This window comes from Oncorhynchus clarkii, chromosome 10 (genome assembly GCF_045791955.1).
Source record: "Oncorhynchus clarkii lewisi isolate Uvic-CL-2024 chromosome 10, UVic_Ocla_1.0, whole genome shotgun sequence".
NCBI lineage: Eukaryota > Metazoa > Chordata > Actinopteri > Salmoniformes > Salmonidae > Oncorhynchus > Oncorhynchus clarkii.
Genome location: NC_092156.1, coordinates 15,932,049 through 15,953,415, shown reverse-complemented (window position 1 = coordinate 15,953,415; position 21,367 = coordinate 15,932,049). Strand labels below are relative to the sequence as shown.

The following is a 21,367-nucleotide window of genomic DNA, read 5'->3' as shown; positions in this document are numbered from 1 at the left end:
GGAGTCACCAGCAGCACCACTACTTACCCTTCCAATGCCCATTCAGCACCAACAGAAGCGGAATGACATACCCAAAAACAAGCAGAACAGGTACTGAAATGTTCAGTTGGTGACTCATAGATCAGGTTTGTCATTTCCCTAATTTCTAAATAAAGTAGATTGAATATTATCTTTTCCATAATTGGTATCTGAAAATGTAATCATCATCATCAATTTATGCATATGATTTTACAGTGCTTGGTGATTAAAATATCATCAAAATTAACAAATACATATTTCTATTTGAATGCTATATTTAACCAGGGAAGTCACATTGACATTTATTTTTAAAGTGAACCTGAACATGCATGTGGATATAGAGGGGTATTTGTCCCTTTCATAATGTTATAATATGCTGTGCAAATCTCTTTTTGTGAGGGCTTCGTTTGAGATCTCTCCACTGCAGTCACTCCAACTCCAGTGCTCTTTGTTCACGGTGAAACTGCTGTAGTACTGTACCTTGCAAATGTGATGAGTGGCCAATCATATTCGTGCTTCTTGTCCCGTAGGAAATGTGTTGGTGTGAAACCGCTCGCACTGGCACCGGAAGGGCATGTGTGCCGTGTACGCTCGCAACTGTAGAGGTCCCCCTTTTTCAGCGGGCTGCGCGCACAGCTATTGCACCCGCTTTTTATCCTGTGTAAAGAGGAGAGAGTGAGGGGGCATATGTACGGATCCTGCACGACCGCAGACATGTATCCTCCGTGAAGTGTAGCGCAAGGCAACTCTAAGATACCGGGTGTTCTGCGAGAAACAATGAACATGTGCGGCTCTATTTCAGAATGAGCACAAGGACATGTGTGATATGCGTTGGAGCCTACCTATAGACCAACATCATTCGCACTATTCCAATTTCATTCAGATTTGAGGGCCCAGGTATATGATTTAAACTAATTTTAGGGAAGAAAGAAGACGTGGTGTTCTGCTGGTTTTTGTGGAATTTTCGCTCCAGATGAGAGTCGTGATGTCTGGCTCATTTCACACAATGTTCCTGGGTAAGTTCAGTGCATGAGCCACGCGCCGTTATATTAATTAAATAAGAATGTGCAAAAGTGTAGCTCAATCCATGTTACCCGTGAACTAGCATAGTAGCCTATGCTTTATTCTGGGCTTTATAGCAATTTAGATGATCGGTATTGTAATCAAAATACTATTTTACAATGCCGTCCCAGTTTAAAGATGTGTTAAAGATCTCCCCATTGCAAGAACCTTTCCATCCATCCCAAGCATATCTGAAAACGTAACTATTGTGTTTTTTGAAGCTCATTCAAATTAATGATAAATAATGTGGCCTAGACAATCATTACGAAGTCGATTTGCGTATTCATGAGTTCATGCATGTTCAAGCTGTCCTAAGGGTGATTATGAGCGTCCAACAGGTATTTTGAACACACCTTAAAATGTATATAGCTAGGCCTATTGTGTTTTTAGGCTTTTTTAAAGCTTCTGTTGCCTATACAAGGTGATGAAGAAACAACTTGGAAAGATATCACAACTTATTACCATTATTTGGCTAAGAATTAGCAATTTCTGGTCCCAGTCAGCCCCTGCAGTGAAGTACTTTGGATGCCACTGTGTTCTCCACTATGGGAGTCACCAGCAGCACCACTACTTACCCTTCCAATGCCCATTCAGCACCAACAGAGAAGGGGAATGACATACCCAAAAACAAGCAGAACAGGTACTGAAATGTTCAGTTGGTGACTCATAGATCAAGGTTGTCATTTCCCTAATTTCTAAATAAAGTAGATTTGAATATTATCTTTTCCATAATTGGGCATCTGAAAATGTAATCATCATCATCAATTTATGCATATGATTTTACAGTGCTTGGTGATTAAAATATCATCAAAATTAAACAAATACATATTTCTATTTGAATGCTATATTTAACCAGGGAAGTCACATTGACATCTATTTTTAAAATGAACCTGAACATGCATGTGGATATAGAGTGGTATTTGTCCCTTTCATAATGTTATAATATGCTGTGCAAATCTCTATTTTTGTGAGGGCTTCGTTTGAGATCTCTCCACTGCAGTCACTCCAACTCCAGTGCTCTTTGTTCACGGTGATGTTGCTGTAGTACTGTACCTTGCAAATGTGATGAGTGGCCAATCATATTCGTGCTTCTTGTCCCGTAGGAAATGTGTTGGTGTGAAACCGCTCGCACTGGCACCGGAAGGGCATGTGTGCCGTGTACGCTCGCAACTGTAGAGGTCCCCCTTTTTCAGCGGGCTGCGCGCACAGCTATTGCACCCGCTTTTTATCCTGTGTAAAGAGGAGAGAGTGAGGGGGCATATGTACGGATCCTGCACGATCGCAGACATGTATCCTCCGTGAAGTGTAGCGCAAGGCAACTCTAAGCAGTGGCGGTTCTAGACCATTTCAACTGGGGGGGGCCAAGCTGGGGCCAGTTGTACTGTTAGAGGGGCCAGTTACATTAGACGTTATTGTTGTCATTTTCTTCACTGCAGGCATTAGCAGGCAAAAGACCATGTTCATAATCATCATCGTTGCCACTGTCTAATAAGAGGTAAAAAAAGAAAGATAGCAAAAATGAGTTATGTGAAAATTATTTCTCTTTTTGTGAGGGCTTTAATGTGTTATCACTATGCTACATCTAATAGCACAACCAAATGACCTGGATTACAGTTGAGATTACATTAAAAGTACATGCAAGTGACCAATGTTGTTCAAGATTCTGTGCAGATTATTACAGCTATTGTGAAGATCTCACAGACCTGCGACCTATGTATGTTATATTGAACATTTCTATCATTACATAAGACATATACAGTGCCTTCAATAACTATTCATACCCCTTGATTTATTCCACATTTTGTTGTGTTACAGCCTGAATTCATAATGGATTAAATAAAAATAAAAAACTTGTAAAAATGTAACCTTTATTTAACTAGGCAAGTCAGTTAAGAACACATTCTTATTTACAATGACGGCCTACCAGGGGAACTGCCTTGTTCAGGGGCAGAACGACAGATTTTTATCTTGTCAGCTCGGGGATTCGATCCAGCGCACTAATCACTAGCCCTACTGCTGCCCCAAATGGATTTAATCTTTCATCCATCTACGCACAATCTTTTGCAAATGTATTGAAAATGAAACATCTAATTTACAGAAGTATTTACACCCCTGAGTCAATACTTTGTAGAAGCACCTTTGGCGGTGATTACAGATTTGAGTCGTCTTGGCTATGTATGTATCAATTTTGCAGCTGGATTTGGGGATTTTCTCCCATTTTTTTCCTTGCGGATTTTATCAAGCTCTGTTAAGTTAGATGGGGAGTGGTGGTAAACAGCCATCTTAAAGTCTTTCCACAGATTTTCATTAGGGTTCAACGCTGGGCTTTGGCTTGGCCACTCAAGGACTTTGATATTCTTGTTCTGAAGCCATTCCAGCATTGTTTGGCTGTATGCTTGGGGTCATTGTCCTGGAATGTAAATCTTCACCCCAGCCTAAAGTAATTTGCACTCTGAAGCAGGTTCTCATTAAGGATTTGTCTGTATTTGGCTCCATTCATTGTTCCCTCTATCCTTACCAGTCTCCCAGTCCCTGCCGCTGAAAAGCATCCCCATAGCATGATTCTGCCACCACAATGAATCACGGAAGGGATGGTGTTAGACGGGTGTTGAGCTGTCCTGGTTTTCGCCAGACATAGCGCTTTGCATTCAGGCTAAATATTACATTTTTTTTGTCTCATCAGACCACATATTTTGCCTTATGGTCTCTGAGTCTTTCATGTGCATTTTTGCGAACTCCAGGCGTGCTTTCATGTGCCTTTTTCTCAGGAGGGTTTATATGGTGTTTATACTTGCGTGCTATTGCTTGTAAAGATGAATGTGGTACCTTCAGGCATTTGGAAATTTCTCCCAAGGATGAACCAGACTTGTGGAGGTCTACAATTTTTTTTTCTGAGGTCTTGGCTGATTTATTTAGATTTTCCCATGATGTCAAGCAAAGAGGCACTGAGTTTGAAGGTAGGCCTTGAAAAACATCCACAAGTACACCTCCAATTGACTCAAACGATGTCAATTAGCCTATCAGAAGCTTCTAAAGCCATGACATAATGTCTGCAATGTTGGGTTGTATTGGAGAGAGTCCCAGTCTTTAAATAATTTTCCACACAGTCTGTGCCAGTATTTAGTTTTCATGGTGGTGAGGGCCGAGAATCCACTCTCACATAGGTACGTGGTTCCAAAGGGCATCAGTGTCTTATCAGAGCGATTTGCCAAGGCAGGCTACTCTCAGCGCAGCCCTATCCAGAAATCTGACAGTGGCTTCTGATTCCATTCAATTTTCACAGAACCGCTTGTTGCAATTTCGATGAGGATCTCTTGTTCAGATATCGGTAAGCAGCTGGGGGCAGGGCATGAAAGGATAACGAATCCAGTTGTTTGCATTGTCCGTTTTCGGGATAGTACCTACATAATTGTGCCATCTCACTCAGGTGCTTTGCTATATCACATTTGACATTGTCCGTAAGCTTGAGTTCATTTGCACACAAAAACTCATACAATGATGGAAAGACCTCTGGGTAGTCCTTGTTAATGCAGACAGAAAAGAGTTCCAACTTCTTAACCATAGCCTCAGTTTTGTCCCACACATTGAATATAGTTGCGGAGAGTCCCTGTAATCCTAGATTCAGATCATTCAGGTTAGAAAAAATATCACCCAGATAGGCTAGTCGAGTTTCATCACCCAGATAGGCTAGTCGTGTGAGATACTCGTCATCATGCAAGCAGTCAGACAAGTGAAAATTATGGCCAGAAAAGAAACGTTGTCCTGGTTTCCAGTGGTTTGCAGAAGGGGATGTCTTCCTTAATTGACCTCCATTAACTTAACATATACCAGGAGCTGTGCCCGGCTCACCACGTCTGTTGACTCATCCAGCTGTAATGCATATAATTCACTGGCTTGTATACGAAACAGTAATTGTTTCAAAACATCTCCTGCCATGTCACTGATGCGTTGTGAAACAGTGTTGTTTGATGAAGGCATTGTCTGTATAGTTTTTTTGTCCTTTTTCCCCAGCATTGTTCCAGCCATATCCGCGGCAGCAGGAAGAATGAAGTTCTCCACAATAGTATGGGGCTTGCCTGTCTTAGCCTCTCGGTAGTTCACCATATAAGACTCTTCTAGCCCCTTCTTATTCATGGTATCTGTTGCTTTTATACATGTCTTACTACTTGAAAGTCGTCTTTATTCTCACTCACACTACGCTCTGTAGTGCCTTGCGGTCAGAGGCCAAGCAGTTGCCATACCAGGCAGTGATGCAACCAGTCAGGATGCTCTCGATGGTGCAGCTGTAGAACCTTTTGAGGACCCATGCCAAATCTTTTCAGTCTCCTGAGGGGGAATAGGTTTTGTTGTGCCCATTTCACGACTGTCATGGTGTGCTTGGACCATGTTAGTTTGTTGGTGATGTGGACACCAAGGAGCTTGAAGCTCTCAACCTGCTCCACTTCAGCCCCGTCGATGAGAATGGGGGCGTGCTCGGTCTTCTTTTTCCTGTAGTGTACAATCATCTCCTTTGTCTTGATCACGTTGAGGGAGAGGTTGTTGTCCTGGCACCACACGGCCAGGTCTCTGACCTCCTCCCTATAGGCAGTCTCTTTGTTGTCAGTGATCATGCCTACCACTGTTGTCATTGGCAAATTTAATGATGGTGTTGGAGTCGTGCCTGGCCGTGCAGTCATGAGTGAACAGGGAGTACAGGAGGGGTCTGAGCACGCACCTCCTGAGGGGCCCCTGTGTTGAGGATAATCGTGGCGGATGTGTTGTTACCTACCCTTACCACCTGGGGGCGGCCCGTCAGGATGTCCAGGATCCAGTTGCAGAGGGAGATGTTCAGTCCCTGGGTCCTTAGGTTATTGGTGAGCTTTGAGGGCACTAAGGTGTTGAACGCTGAGCTGTAGTCAATGAATAGCATTCTCACAGGTGTTCCTTTTGTCCAGGTGGGAAAGGGCAGTGTGGAGTGCAATAGTTACTGCATCATCTGTGGATCTGTTGGGGCGGTATGCAAATTGGAGTGGGTCTAGGTATTCTGGGATGATGGTGTTGCTGTGAGCCATGACCAGCCTTTCAAAGCACTTCATGGCTACAGACGTGAGTGCTACGGGTCAGTAGTCATTTAGGCAGGTTACCTTAGTGTTCTTGGGGACAGGCACTATGGTGGACTGCTTAAAACATGTTTGTATTACAGACTCGGACAGGGAGAGGTTGAAAATGTCAGTGAAGACACTTGCTAGTTGGTCAGCGCATGCACACAGTACACGTCCTGGTAATCCGTCTGGCCCTGCAGTCTTGTGAATGTTGACCTGTCTAAATGTCTTACTCACATTTTCTGCGGAGAACGTGTACACACAGTCTTCCGGTACAGCTGGTGCTCTCATGCATGTTTCAATGTTATTTCCCTCGAAGCAAGCATAGAAGTAGTTTAGCTTGTCCGGTAGGCTCGTGTCACTGGGCAGCTGTGCTTCCCTTTGTAGTCTGTAATGCTTTGAAGAACCTGCCACGTTCGACTAGCGTCAGAGCCGGTGTAGTACGACACGATCTTAGTCCTATATTGACGCTTTGCCTGTTTGATGGTTTATCGGAGGGCATAGCGGGATTTCTTATAAGCTTCCGGGTTAGAGTTCAGTCCTTGAAAGCGGCAGCTCTAGCCTTTAGGTCAGTGCGGATGCTGCCTGTAATCCATGGCTTCTGGTTGGGGTATGTACGTACGGTCACTGTGGGGACGACGTCGTCAATGCACTTATTGATGAATCCAATGACAGATGTGGTGTACTCCTCATTGCCATTGGAGGAATCCCTGATCATGTTCCAGTCTGTGCTAGCAAAACAGTCCTATAGTTTAGCATCTGCTTCATCTGAACACTTTTTTTATTGATCAAGTCACTGGTGCTTCCTGCTTAAATTTTTGCTTGTAAGCAGGAATCAGGAGGATGGAATTATGGTCAGATTTGCCAAATAGAGGGCGAGGGAGAGCTTTGTATGCATCTCTGTGTGTGGAGTATAGGTAGTCCAGAGACATTTTCTCTCTGGTTGCACATTTAACATGCGGATAGAAATTTGGTATAACTGATTTAAGTTTCCCTGCATTAAAGTCCCCGGCTACTTGGAGCGCTGCCTCTAGGTGAGCGTTTTCTTGTTTGGTTTTGGCTGAATACAGCTCATTCAATGCTATCTTAGTGCCAGCCTCTGACTGTGGTGGTATGTAAACAGCTACAACGAATACAGATAAACTCTCTTGGTAGGTAGTGTGGTCTGCAGCTTATCATGAGAAACTCCTCAGACGAGCAATAGCTCAAGATTTCCTTAGATATCGTGCACCAACAACAGCTGTTGTTTACAAAAATACATAGACCGCCGCCCCTTGTCTTACCAGACGCCGCTGTTCTCTCGTATAACCAGCCAGCTGTATGTTGATATTGTCATTGTTCAGCCACGACTCCGAAGCATAAGATGTTACAGTTTTAATGTCCCGTTGTTAGTTTAATCTTCCCAATAACTCGTCCATTTTATTGTCCAAAGATTGCATTTTTGCTTGTAGAATTGACGAAAGTGGGGGTTTATACAATCGCCTCCGACTTCTCAGAAGACAGCCTGCTCTCCGGTCTCTCTTTCTCCGCCTCCTCTTCATGCAGATCACTGGGGTCAGGGCCTGTTCCCGAGGGAGCCGTATATCCTCCGCCTCGGGCTCGTCAGAGTTGTGAAAGAAGAAAAAGGATTCTGCTAGTCCGTGGTGAGTAATCGCAGTCCTGATGTCTAGAAGTTATTTTCTGTCATTTAAGTTTTATTTTTTAATTTCAGCTTTATTTAACCAGGTTAGCTAGTTGAGAACAAGTTCTCATTTACAACTGTGACCTGGCCAAGATAAAGCAAAGCAGTGTGACAGAAACAACAACACAGAGTTACACATGGAATAAACAAGCGTACAGTCAATAACTCAATAGAAAAAAAAGAACGTCTATATACAGTGTGTGCAAATGGCGTGAGGAAGTATGGCAATGAATAGGCCATAGTAGCAAATAGACGTTAGCGGCAACAATATGTACAAATAGAGTAAAGAAATTATAATCAGATAAACTAACAAAAAACACAATCGGTTGGGGTCATGTGAAATGTCTGCATTCTGCTCCGGCACCATTTTACACAAGTGTGATTCATAACTTGTAAACAATACATGGTAAAGACATAGGGTTTGGACTATTGTTTTTTTTAATGCAATTCTCCATTGAATTAATATTATTTTTTGGAAACATTGAATTAAATAATTTCATGGGTGAACGCCCTATAGACTACAGTTTTAGGTATTTGCTGCAATTTAGTAATCTCATCCAGGAAGGCTATAGTTAGGCCTAGGCAGATTTATTGACTTAGAAAACTACTTTTTTCATTATCATGTGAAATGTTTTACATTCATATGGGATTCAGCAATACGAAAGAAAGTAATGTTAGTCATCCTGAAAGTCCTCCTGAACTATGTTGTTTGTGTGTTTGTCATCAGGTCATGCCTACAGACGCGTGTGTGGTAATGTCCCAATCTCGCTGAACCGTCGGGAGAGACCAAAAGCGGGGCACGTCACCACAATTAGCCTGCTTGTCCATAGGGTGATGAGAGTGAATGTTCATTAGTTGCATCATTGCAGTGAGTTAGACAGGCCATGCAGCCCGGCCCAAGCGGCAGAAACAACACGGTTTCATGATATAGTCAGTTTGCCTTGGAGCATTTCAAACCAAACAAGTTGACTAGTCAGTGAGGGAAAAAAAACATTTGGGGAAAGTTCAGCTAATCCAACCTTGTCATTTATGAGTTTGGTCACAGAACTGTATGTAAGCCTAAGTATGTTTTTAACAAGTAATTCAACTTGTGCCTTTGATAAATCCCTGACAATAGCCTATAATATTAAACTAGGCTATAAAGTACATCTGAATGAGCTAACAACCTCTTTCAGTGTATAGGACAGCCTAGATATTATAGAATGATTAATGATCTTGTCGTAATTCACTCTATGGCTAGTCATAGTCTCACACCTCAGGAGGAGATATCCAAACAGTGCTAAATGTTATTATTATCCATTACATCCAATATACTCCAACCAATGTTTCCTCTCAATTTTTGGTGGTACTGAGCAAATTTCAAGTCTTGAACGTTTTGAAATTTCTGTGGAACTTCAAGTGCATTTACTGTGAGCACTGAGGCTGTACCCACTTTACAGATACAGTTTCAGACAGTGGTCAAATAGGCTACTGTGGTTATTTGATCATAATGTAGGCCTAACATCAAAAACAATGGAGAGAAGGCATCCCATAACATTTTAACATGGAAATAGCTGTTCTATCATTCAGCCTACAGAAGCAGCCAATGTGTGGTGTTCAATGTATGCCTACATTCCATTAGACTTTTGAATAGAAGAATAGAAGAATAGCCTGTTAATAGCCTGAGGTGACTGAAAATATTGTTGTGTTGTTGATGATGTAAGAAACCACTTTACAAAATAAAATGCATTATTATTCCCATACCATTATTGCAGAGAATCAGCCAAATTATGCTACCCTCTGCCTATTGGCTACTTATCTTATTTAAGTCTCAAAATACAACACTGCCCTTTTAAGACAAATACAAACTATTTACCCGACTCGCTTTTCAAATATGTCTAGAAATGTACACACGTTTTGTGCTCTTGTAGGAAGCAACCCCCCCCCCCCCCCCCCCCATTGCTGACTACAAATTATCTATAACTGGTATAATAACTCACTAACTAGCAAAGGATATGAACAGATGTGCACACGTGGCTACATGCAGACTGTGTAAACACAGTCCAGTTCAAAGTGAACGGCACAGATCCATATATGGCAATGGTGTATTTGCATATAGGCCTACTGCAGTTCTGGTTATGCTGCACCGGTCTGTGTAGGTCCGTGTAGAGTACTGGCTAAGTGGTTCGTGTCAATGCAATAGAATCCTACTCAGATGCGTTCTACCTACAACAAAATCTCTGCATAGTTTGTTTTGCATACTAAGTCTTGCACAGTTGGTTTTGTTTCAGTATGTTCCATTGAAAGGGGTTAATATTGCGTTGATTCGATCACAATTCTCAAAGTAAAGGGAACATTGATAGTGTTAACTAAAGGGGAAAACTCACGAAAGTTGAGTGAAGTTGAATCTCGTGCTTCTCTCCTCAGGCTGAAATTTCTTCTGAGAGGCAGTCTCGGTTCCCACCCATGAGTGCAGCTTAGAGGGAACAAAACTAATGATCAGAAAAATACAATGAAGTACAGTGTAAGAAGCATTTCACATTGAATCCTCTTGTGACATCCATTTTGGAACAAGCTGAAAGCTTCCAATGGAAAACATTTTTAGATGACTGACTGGAATGGTGAATAACCCTGGCACTGTTCATGTGTCAGAGAGCTGATGGGGAAAATGAGTCTTCTTTCTCCTTGCAGTCAGTGTTGCTCCCCAGTCAGTTCATCCCTCGGATTTGTCTTTTTGCCCATTGGCTTGTTAACGTTTCACACTCTATTTTTAGAACACTTAGATTTTGACCTTTTACGATTCTTGATTTTTCTCTTTCTTCATCCCTCTTTCCATTCCAAATAATCCACATATGAAATATCACACTTCTAGGAATGGAGTCCCACAGCTCACACATTACCATGCCTCATAGAATGACCTATCCTGCAACATAGCCTACATGCATGTGTATAAACCCCTTCATGTGATCTATCAAGATGAATGCAAACAGTGATTTAAAAACCATATCTGTCCCCTATTCTAGGTTATATTTAGACTGAACCTCCAGGGGCAGGCAAAGTATCTGTCAAATGTGGAGATGAGGTTAGGGAGTGACATGTTGCTGTGCTCTGGCCTCATCTCTCTCTTTTCTCTTTCTTTCTTTCTCTCTTTCTCCGTCTCTCTCTCTCACTCTCTCTCTCTGTTGTCTCACCTCTTTCGCTCTCTCTCTTTCTCTGTTCTCTCTCTCTGTCCTCTTTCACTCTCTCTCGCTCTCTCTTTCTCTCTACTCCATTCTCTCCCTCATTCTTTCTCTCCCTCTCTTTCTGTCTCTCTCAGTGGAAGCTGCAATCAAGTGGATCTAGATAGGGGCTCTGTTTTCTTTCTTACAGTGAGATATTCGTCGACTTTGCCACGGAGGCACTCCCTCTCACGCACACACCATCTCCTCTCCAAGTCAATTAGTTACCTTGCAGTCCACGTTAGCTCTAGCTAGCGTCTTGCTCAGATGCTCACATCAGGCCAGCCCACTGGCGTGACATGTCAACTCAGCAGCGCTAGTGGAATATTGAAGGTCCTCTTAAAGGTCCTCGTCTTGTCCCAGTTGAATTAAATGCATATTGCATGATTGGCCTATGGAGGAATTCTTATTTGGATTTTGGCTGCAATCAAAACAGGAATAATCATAATACTAGTGACAAATGGGAAAATCTATAAAACCTACAGTCTGTGCTTGATTCTGAAGTAGTTTCCTCTGGTTCATTATAAATCTCATTAGAAGTGTTGTTGGAGGAGTTTGTGCTCTAGACTGTAATCCTGACTCCTGACTGCTCATGCCTCTGCTGTATTGCCGTGGTGGTAAACAACATCTCTCACCCAGGCCACCTCTGTGCCTGAGATGAGTGTTTCTCTGTGGTGGCTGAACTAAACAGTGGTGATGGCGCGTGGAGAGGATGAGGTGGTGGTGGGGGGTTCAGTGTTAATTAGCAGAGAGCTGCACAACAGGGGGCACACCACCTCACTGAGAGTCACTTCAGCCGGCTGACAGAAATCACAGTGGCTGACAGAAATCACAGTGACACCGCTGCTGCCGGACTCCCCCGCCCCCCTGCCCACCTTTAGCCCATCACAGCCAAACATGCGGCAGGCAACTACCTCCCTTAGCACTAGTCTCAAATAGCATGAATGGAGAGAGGAATGGATAGCCTATGAGAGAAGAGCCAAACTTGTTGAAACTAGAGGCCAGTAACACTGGCATGCACTGACTACAATTTTCTGGTGATAACTTTACCCCAGTAGAATGGTGACATATGTCACAAGATTACCTTAAAATCTGCTTTAGTTCCTTATGTCATGGATCTATCCTGTTCTGGTCTTGAATGGGCTTTATTGTGTAGGTGGAAAGATGATATGCATCATTTGTTTGATTTAAAGTTAATTCACATGCCCCATACGGTTTATTGTCAGCTTATGCAACCTAATCATAATTACATGTATGGTTGCCCTGGACAATGCCTGGTATGGAATTCATGCTCTGCACAAATTGTAGCAATTCGATGGATGCTCTGTACTTGTATCTTTTTTTCCATAAAAGCACTTCTAGTTATTTTAACATGTCTAGTGTTTGTTGACTCTTATTGTCTGTGTCCTGTGTCATGACATTGGCCTGGGGTGTAGGTTTATGACAGTCATAAATACCTCTTCCCCCTTTTTTCCTCTCTCTACCCTACTGATGTGAAATTTGAAAACCCCTTGGTTAACATAGAGATTCTGGGAACATCAGAAGGTGAGGGGAAATGAACTATATTCTGGTAATCCGACCAATTGAACATATGCGGTGGTACTTAATGAATATGATGTCAGTTCAGTTGTCATCTGATGATCCTCAATGATAGGAAGACATAAACTCTACAGTGGAAAGTCTACACATCAGAGTTATCGGATTCACATGGAATTGTTGTTCAATTTAAATGTTTGAATATAAAATTATTGGTGAAAAGATTAAATGTAATTTTAGCTTCCAATGAGAGATTTGGGTTTTCATAAGGTTAGGGCTCTGCTCAATCAGTGACCCGCCCCTGCGAAGAGACATGGGCTGTAGACTGTTAAACACGCCCTTCTCCCTCCACTATATAAGCCCTTGACGACAATATAACCTCCGGTTCCAAGTACGTGAGGTCTGAAGCCTCTGCATTAAAAGGACTAACATGTCAACTACAGAACTAAGCCAACCTCAGCGTGAGCTTTGGTTGTGAATGGTATGAACTTTGATCTCTTATTCACTACAGAAGTGATACCTCCTAGCCGTTGAGTTAGCAACAGCAGCTGCAAACGCGGGCTAGGAAAGAACAGAGTATCCCGTCTATCACACAACGACGTTACTACAACGTATTCAATTGACCACCAGAGACATTCTTCAAAGGACTCGGTTTGGCAACACGGCCTTCCATCTACCACCAACCTACCGAAGCGCAGCTCAGAGTAAATATTTATTGCATTTTCCATTTCCAAATGGGTGGTAATTTAGAATGCATAAGATACTGTATTTACGATAGCACAGCTTCTCCCTTTGTCCCTCAGTCTTCCCGCTCTTTCGCTCAAACTCAGCCCCTTTTCTTTTGTGTAACCAGCTGTCATATCTGTTCCGCCCGCCAGGGACATTTTCCTTTATGATGTAATTTGTGATCAAGGTATGATTCATTCTTTGTATATGTAATTCTGTGTGATTAGTTAGGTATTTAGTAAATAAATAATTAAACCCAATGTTGTATTGCTGATTCAACTTGTTAGCCAGGGTTCGTGAAGATAACCAAGAATTTACAACTTTCAGATGAGACTGAATTAAGGCGACGATTAATATTGACTGCTATTGATGTAAAATATTTAAGAGTTTATTCGGGAAGATAACAGCTCTATAGATATTATTTCATGGTGCCCTGACTCTCTAGTTAATTACATTTACATGATTAGCTCAATCAGGTAATATTAATTACGGAGAAAGGATTTTATAGAATAGCATGCCATATCACTTCATCCGGCATAGCCAAAGACACGACACCTGTTAAAATGTATTTAATGTCTTTACTCAATTGTGTGACTTGTCTTTTTTGTTAGTCATTTTTGGGTCATGATTACGGTCTTGTCTCATTGCTGAAACTCCCAGAAGGGCTCAGGAGAGGTGAAGGATTGCATCATCAGTCGAAACATGACCCGCCAAGCCATGCTTCTTAACACCTGCTTGTTTAATCCAGAAGCCAGCTGCACCAATGTGTCGGAGGAAACACTGTTCATCTGACGACCGGCTCAGCCTGCAGGTGCCCGGCCCGCCACAAGGAGTCGCTAGAGCGCGATGAGCCAAGTAAAGCCCCCCCCGGGCGAACGAACCAAATCAAATCAAATTTCGAGGCTGTAGTGATGCCGCAACACTGCAATGCAGTGCCTGGGGCTGCTGTGCCACTCGGAAGGCCTGTGTGACTGTCTTTTAATATCAACTCAACTTTTTATAGTCTTAAGTCTGTAAACTATTTTTTTTTGTGTATGAACACCAAGTAGGTTAGCTGTCATCATGGCGTCAGCTAATGGGGATCCCAATAAATAATACACTTGTTCTTGTAGTACTAGGGCTGTGGCGGTCACAACATTTTGTCAGCCGGTGATTGTCAAGCAAATAACTGTCGGTCTCACAATAATTGACAGCTAATTAACATAAACACATAGCATCTCCTGGCTTCCACACATAGCCTACAAGCCAGCTTTGGAACATGTACATTTTTAAAAGTCTAATAAATCCATGTAATATAGCCTACACCTTCACAATAAATACATCATTTATTTTAGACCGGTCTAAAGAGAAAATGTAGTCTATTTCAGATGAACAGATTAGCATACTCTGAGTTGTCCTTATGTTAATGTCACGCCTACTCCTGCTCCCTCCCTCCTGCGCTCAAAGTCACTGGTCTAGTAACCACCGGTCCTGGCAACTATATTACGCACACCTGTTCCCCTGGTCATTAGTTTCTCCTTGATTCTTACCCTTTATTTAGCCCTCACATGTCATCAGGTATTATTGTTTTCTCTCACGTTCAGTGCTTCTCATGTTTGTTCATTTGTATCCTTCCATTCTTAAACTCACCTTCTGCACCTGCTTCCTGACTCCCGGCATATACGTTACAGAATACTACCTCAAAATATGGAAGCAGCAGAGGATAAAACCAACTTCCAGATGGTCAACGAACAGGGTCATCTACTCCACCAGCTGACGCAACTAGGTATGGCCATGGAGGAGGCCTCCTACCATGGATTGTCACAGTGAGCCAATCCCCCAGTCTGCTCAGCCGTCCGCCCAGGTCAGCGATGCCCAACTGTCCCTTCTGGAGAAGTATGACGGTACCCCATCGAAATGCCGTGGCTTCCTAGGTCCGAATCTGGCTATGCCAAATGTCTGTAAGCTACACTAGTTAATTTAGCAGACAAGATTTGCTTAGAATTCCGTGGCATTATTTTATAGTATGAAGAATACAATTTAACAAAGCTCAATAAAATATTAATATTTTCTCCAAATGATTTGAGGGAGTGCACACATACGGCTATTCTGTGTTGAGTGGTTAACAAAGAAATAGGTACTCCTACATGCTTAATTTAGAGTTATTCATGTAACTTTAGTTGTCCGGGCCTCCTGAGTGGGAAGTGGTCTAAAGCACTGCACCGCAGTGCTAGCTGTGCCACTAGAGCTCCTGGTTCGAGTCCAGGCTCTGTCGCAGCCGGCCGCGACAAGGAGGCTCATGTGGTGGCGCAATTGGCCCAGCGTCATCCGGGTTAGGTGAGGATTTGCCCGGCAGGGATGTTGCTGTCCCTTTGCATACTAGCGACTCTTGTGGCGGGCTGGGTACAATGCATGCTGACACGGTTACCAGGTGTACGGTGTTTCCTCCGACACATTGGTGTGTCTGGCTTCCGGGTTAAGCGAGCTTTGTGTCAAGAAGCAATGCTGCTTGGCTGGGTTGTGTTTCGGAGGACGCATGGCTCTCGACCTTTGCCTCTCCTGAGTCTGTACGGGAGTTTCAGCGATGGGACAGCTATGTAAATACCAATTGGATACGATGAAATTCGGGAGAAAAAGGGGTAAAAAAATAAATGTATTAAAAATGTGAAATAAGTTAGTTGTTCTACTACATTGGGCTATATGTTTTGATTTTTAGTACATTGTAAGGCTGCATGATGCGACTCTAATGAGGATTTGAAAAAAGTTGTTTGAAAGGCATGAGCTGTGCTTTGTTTTTTGCGCAGGTTGTACACACTTCATTAGTCTGTCATTCACACTTTGACAAGCACTTGATAATGCCTCTAATTTCAAGGCAGCATTCCCTTTGTGGCCATAATGCATAATCCATGCATTTTGCGGCCAGTGTCCATTTTGCTCTTCTCCCATCACGTGTCTGGGTCTTTCTCACAGGCTACAAGTGAACACAGACATATCAGGGACGCAACTGCGAGCATTCTTATCCAATTCCAAGGTGCATATTGAAGATATTGGAAGAACTGTCCACATTTACTTTTCTTGCCTAGTTAAATAAAGGGAAAATAGATAAATAAAATAAGTACAGCAATGTGCAGTAGACTGTAAGACATTAGTGGCAAAACATCATTATCGAAAGTGTCTGCAAATGCAATTATACATGTAATACTTTTATTAGATGGTGCATTCTTATGGTGAAAATGATATAATCCAAACTTGAAACTCATACGCTACTTATCAAATCAAGTTTATTTATATAGCCCTTCTTACATCAGCTGATATCTCAAAGTGCTGTACAGAAACCCAGCCTAAAACCCCAAACAGCAAGCAATGCAGGTGTAGAATCACGGTGGCTAGGAAAAACTCCCTAGAAAGGCCAAAACCTAGGAAAGTACTTAGAGAGGAACCAGGCTATGAAGGGTGGCCAGTCCTCTTCTGGCTGTGCCGGATGGAGATTATAACAGAACATGGCCAAGATGTTCAAATGTTCATAAATGACCAGCATGGTCAAATCATAATAATCACATTAGTTGTCGAGGGTGCAATAGGTCAGCAACTCAGGAGTAAATGTCAGTTGGCTTTTCATAGCTGACTTATATGCCAGTTAGGCTGTAAACTCCTTGTAAAGCGGATTGTTGTGCTTCATTTGGCTACGTGAGATGTGTGACTATGATTTTTTTTTAAGTTGCATAAAAAAGGCCGTTTCTTATGCTGGGCATCATTCACAAGTGATAATATATCATTCACAAGTGATAGGCTAATATTGTCACGCATATTAGCCTATCACTATTATTGATATACTCTTGTTTTTACATATACTAAATAATATATGAAATTTGTTTTGATTTAGAATGGACCATTATCATACACCGGTCTCGAAACAGGGGCAGGGGAAAAAATACATGTCATCTATGCGCGTAAATAGCGAATGGAGAAGGCTTTTCCCGTGGTTCATTTTCATGCCAGCCAGGTAGGCTATACTCCTGTTTTTAAAGAGAAGCAATGTGCTTAATATTAGGAAAGTTGAGAAATAAATATAGTAGGCCTAGCCTATAGAAAGCTGATGAGATTCACACACCATCACTCCGTTTTCTCGCGCAATTGCATAACCTATTAAAATGTTGCGCAACATGAACTCATGGGCTCTAATGAAGTGTTTGATTAGATTTTCGAACACATTTGCGTTGATGTCAGAGTGATTAGAGGGACACTAGTGTGCTGAGTACCAGGCAGTTAGCAAGTTTGGTATGCTACTAATGACCATCAGCAACATCAGAGCTTGGAGAAGCCTAATTACCGTGACTAAACGGTCACATGAAATTTGACTGCCTTCATGACTAGTGACCGCAGGTGTTAGCGGTAATGCGTCCTGCAACAGCCCTACCTGTGACCCACTAACCAAACCTCACTGTGAGCTGTGAGTGATTAAATTACAACCAGATTTACAGTACTTAAGCGTTGAGAAATGTTTTTTGAATGGTTTGAGTTTACTGTAATTCAAACCATATCCACATCTTGCTTTCATGAGCTAATATTCCCTTCCAAAATATTTGTCTTGAATTGTAAACCCCACCCTGCAGATTTATAGACTAGTTAGACACTCTCTTGTTTGTGTGTGTTTGCATGCGTGCACATCAACAGCATGATTTACTGTCATTCTTGTGGGTTTGGAGTTAACTATGAAAACAGGGTCGTTCCAAAGTGTTTAGCTAGAGAAATAAATATCAATGAAAGTGAAATATAATGGTGATGGTATGTTGCAGTGATTCATTCCGTTGCTGTTCATTTACATTAATCCAAACACCTTAGTTTGACTTTTCCATATTTGATGGTGTATTATCTAGAGTTGCTTTGTATTAAGGTCAATGTTAGGAACTCTTTTTATTAATTGACTAGAGATCTTGGCATTTTGAGATGTACACTCATTGACGCCACAAATACGCTTTGCATAATAGGGCAGCCTCTGTCTCAGCAAGAGGTTGTCCTAATGTTTAGATCGCACAGATCATACCAGAACCAGTTTATTTTATATCCAATTGGTAGTTACAGTCTTGTCCCATCGCTGCAACTCCCATACGAATTCGGGAGAAGTAAAGGTCGAGAGCCATGCCTCACCGAAACACGGCCAAGCTGTAATGCTTCTTGACACTGCCCGCTTAACCTGGAGGACAGCCGCACCAATGTGTCAGAGGAAACCCCGTCCAACTGGCAACGTGTCAGTGTGAATGCGCTCGGCTCGCCACAGAAGTTGCTAGAGTGCGATGGAACAAGGACATCTAGGCCGGCCAAACCCTCCCCTAACCCAGACGACGCTGGGCCAATTGTGCTCCGCCTCATGGGTCTCCTGGTCGCGGCTGGCTGTGACACAGCCCGGGATCGAACCCGGATCTTTAGTGACGCCTCTAGCACTGAGATGCAGTGTCTTAGACCACTGCACCACTCGGAAGGCCTGAACCTTTTTTTTTTATTGATGACAAAATAATTTTTATGCACAGCAGAGTGACATTAACTCCCTGAGGCAGGTGATTGCTCCGCTCTGTTCTGCGTGTCAGAAAGGAAGTGAAAATGAAAACACAGTGGCGATAGGATAGGATTGATCCTGTTTGTGCTAGGATATTAAGTCACCTACTATTAAGCTTAGGTTAGGGAACCGCCATGCTTATAGAGCAGAAAACGCTGCTGAAGTAGCCCTTTTTATTCCCTCTTCTCTATCTCGCTCTCCCCCCGAACAGATGGTACCACCATTTCTTTACGAGTCGTTAGACTTAACTTCGGGGTGAAATGGAGCCTTTCCACCGTGCTGGACGTGCAGATGTGTATCCTCGCTGGTTTTATGTTTCCGTGGTGTGGTGGTAAGATTCTGGGCAGGCATGGCACAGGCCCAAAATTTGCTCCATGGGTCTCATTAAAGGATTTTCTCCAATGGACCCAGACTGAGGTAACACAACATCTCCCTCAATGAAAAAACTTCCTGAGTTCCTATCACATCTCTTTAAGGCCTGACATGACTCCTCCTTGGAAGAAAGAAAATAGCCGTTGCGGTTATGCGCTGCTGCTCATTTTTATAGCAGAAACAAATTGAGCCTGTTTGGGGTTTTAGCGGAAACGTGTGTGGTTAATGCCACTAACTATTTCCTCGCTAACAGCAACAACAAAAAAATGGAATAGAGAAATAATCACAATTACAACTCCAGTATCTTCAGCTCATGGCATCCTCCTTGTTTTAGCGGCACTATTTCCCAGTGGAATGATGGGATAAAACGAGTGACTCCTACCGTCTGACGTTATGGCGGCAATGATGGTCTACAGATGTTCGTCTAAAAAAATGTCCTGTCAGGCGGGGAAGATGCCATCCACTCTATTATCCGCTACACTTGGATGCACTCCTGACAGTGAATAATGAGCCAGCACTGGACCCTCCATGCCCTCCCTGCCTCCCTCCACAATCCCCTCACTCCCCATCCTTGTTAACAAGCCAATAAAATGTCCCTCTACTCTGGTTTGGTTTAGCTGTGAGAAAAGCCAAAGAGATGCCTGCTGCCTCAGCTACTCTCTCTAACCCATAGTGTTCCATAGGTAGAACCAAAGAAGGCATATTCTGTAGCAGCATCATAATAACGTTACACAATTTACCCAAAGGGAATGTCTGTGGTATGGTGTCAACATCTCCAAAGCAAGCCCCAACTCTGTAAGGTTACAAAGGAATCACCAATGCTCGCTCCATAGTTTTTCATAGAAAGTGTCGACCCGGTAGCATTTCAGAAAACCATCAGCCCCGTAACGCTTCAAAGACGACGCCAACCCAGTATCACTTCACAGAGACCGGGCAACAATGCCTCGTTGGACATCTTCAACCCCATAACGTTCTGTGGAAACCATCATTAAACGTAGAGCTTCCTATACATGCATCATCAAGCCCACAGAGTTACTGCAAAGGCCTAAAGGAGAGGTGTCTGTGGCATCTTTAGCAGGCTGGCTCTTCTGAGCACCCTTCTTGTTTCTCAGCCTCCGTTTCCTTTGTGAGGTATGATGTACACCAACCCAATCTTATTAAGTCATTTGTGCTTCAACTGGGCATGAGGGAGATGCTGTTTATAGGATCAGCCTGCCTACAAATGATCATTGCTTGTGTTCCCACGTCTTGGCGTTGATCAGCTTAATATATCTTTGTTCACTTTTTAATAGCAATGCCTGAGCTGTAGGTGTAGCATTAACAGGATTGCGAGTATAGAGATATAATTGTGAAGACTAGTCCAAAAGATCTCTTGTATGGGAGTCTGTCATTCTTATGTCCTTCAAATGATTATTTTTGCACATTTCATTGTTTTTCTGTCTTAGATAGCACCGCTTCTGGAAATATTCTTATTGTCTTATCTTGTATTCCATTCAGCATTTGAATAAATCCATTACCTAGTAATCCCTTTTCCACTGCATATTTCAGGTTTCATACAGTGTTTTTCAGTAAGAAGACATAATCCGGTCTCAATCATATGAAGGAGGAAAAAAGACCAGATCGACTTTATTGGAGGAAATAGTGCATTAGTCAATGAGTGAATGGATAGAGTGTGCAAAATGTGTCAAATATGTTTTAAGAATGTATTAATGTCCCCACTCCCTAACTCAAACGACGGCAGATCCACTGTGGTGTGTGAAGGAATCCCAGCATGCATGGTCAGATGAGGCCTGGTCGTCAGCGCCACTGAGCACGTCAACTCCATAACACCGACGGAGGTGGATTGACATCGCAGTGGGTTGAAAATTAATCGGGTGACTGTCCCCAAATTTCACAGTACAACTGACTGAGCGAGGTGGGAAATGGATTTATAGATGAGAAGAGATGCCAGATCACAGGCACGAGATGGGATTCCATTTCTACCATCCCAGTTAACATGGTACATTCATGCTTTATTTGTGAGAACGAAGCCTCCAAAAATGAGATATCCCTTGTAGCAGCACACGTACCGTACTGTGCTGTCTCTCTTTAAGCCTCACTTTTACCACTGTGGCCACATCCAACGTTTCCCGGGATGTGAAGAGATCATGTGGTGTAGCTG

At 42.7% G+C, this 21,367-nt stretch overlaps 1 protein-coding gene across 1 annotated transcript in view; it reads left to right on the top strand.

Annotated features, from left to right (window-relative positions):
- Positions 1–796: 796 nt before the first annotated feature.
- Positions 797–21,367, top strand: part of LOC139419447 (CXADR-like membrane protein) — a 122,173-nt gene continuing 101,602 nt past the window's right edge. Inside the window, exon 1 of the mRNA XM_071169396.1 lies at positions 797–1,034. Within this exon, the coding sequence (XP_071025497.1) occupies positions 992–1,034 (43 nt within the window). The 5' untranslated portion in view covers positions 797–991. The remainder of the gene's footprint in view (positions 1,035–21,367) is intronic.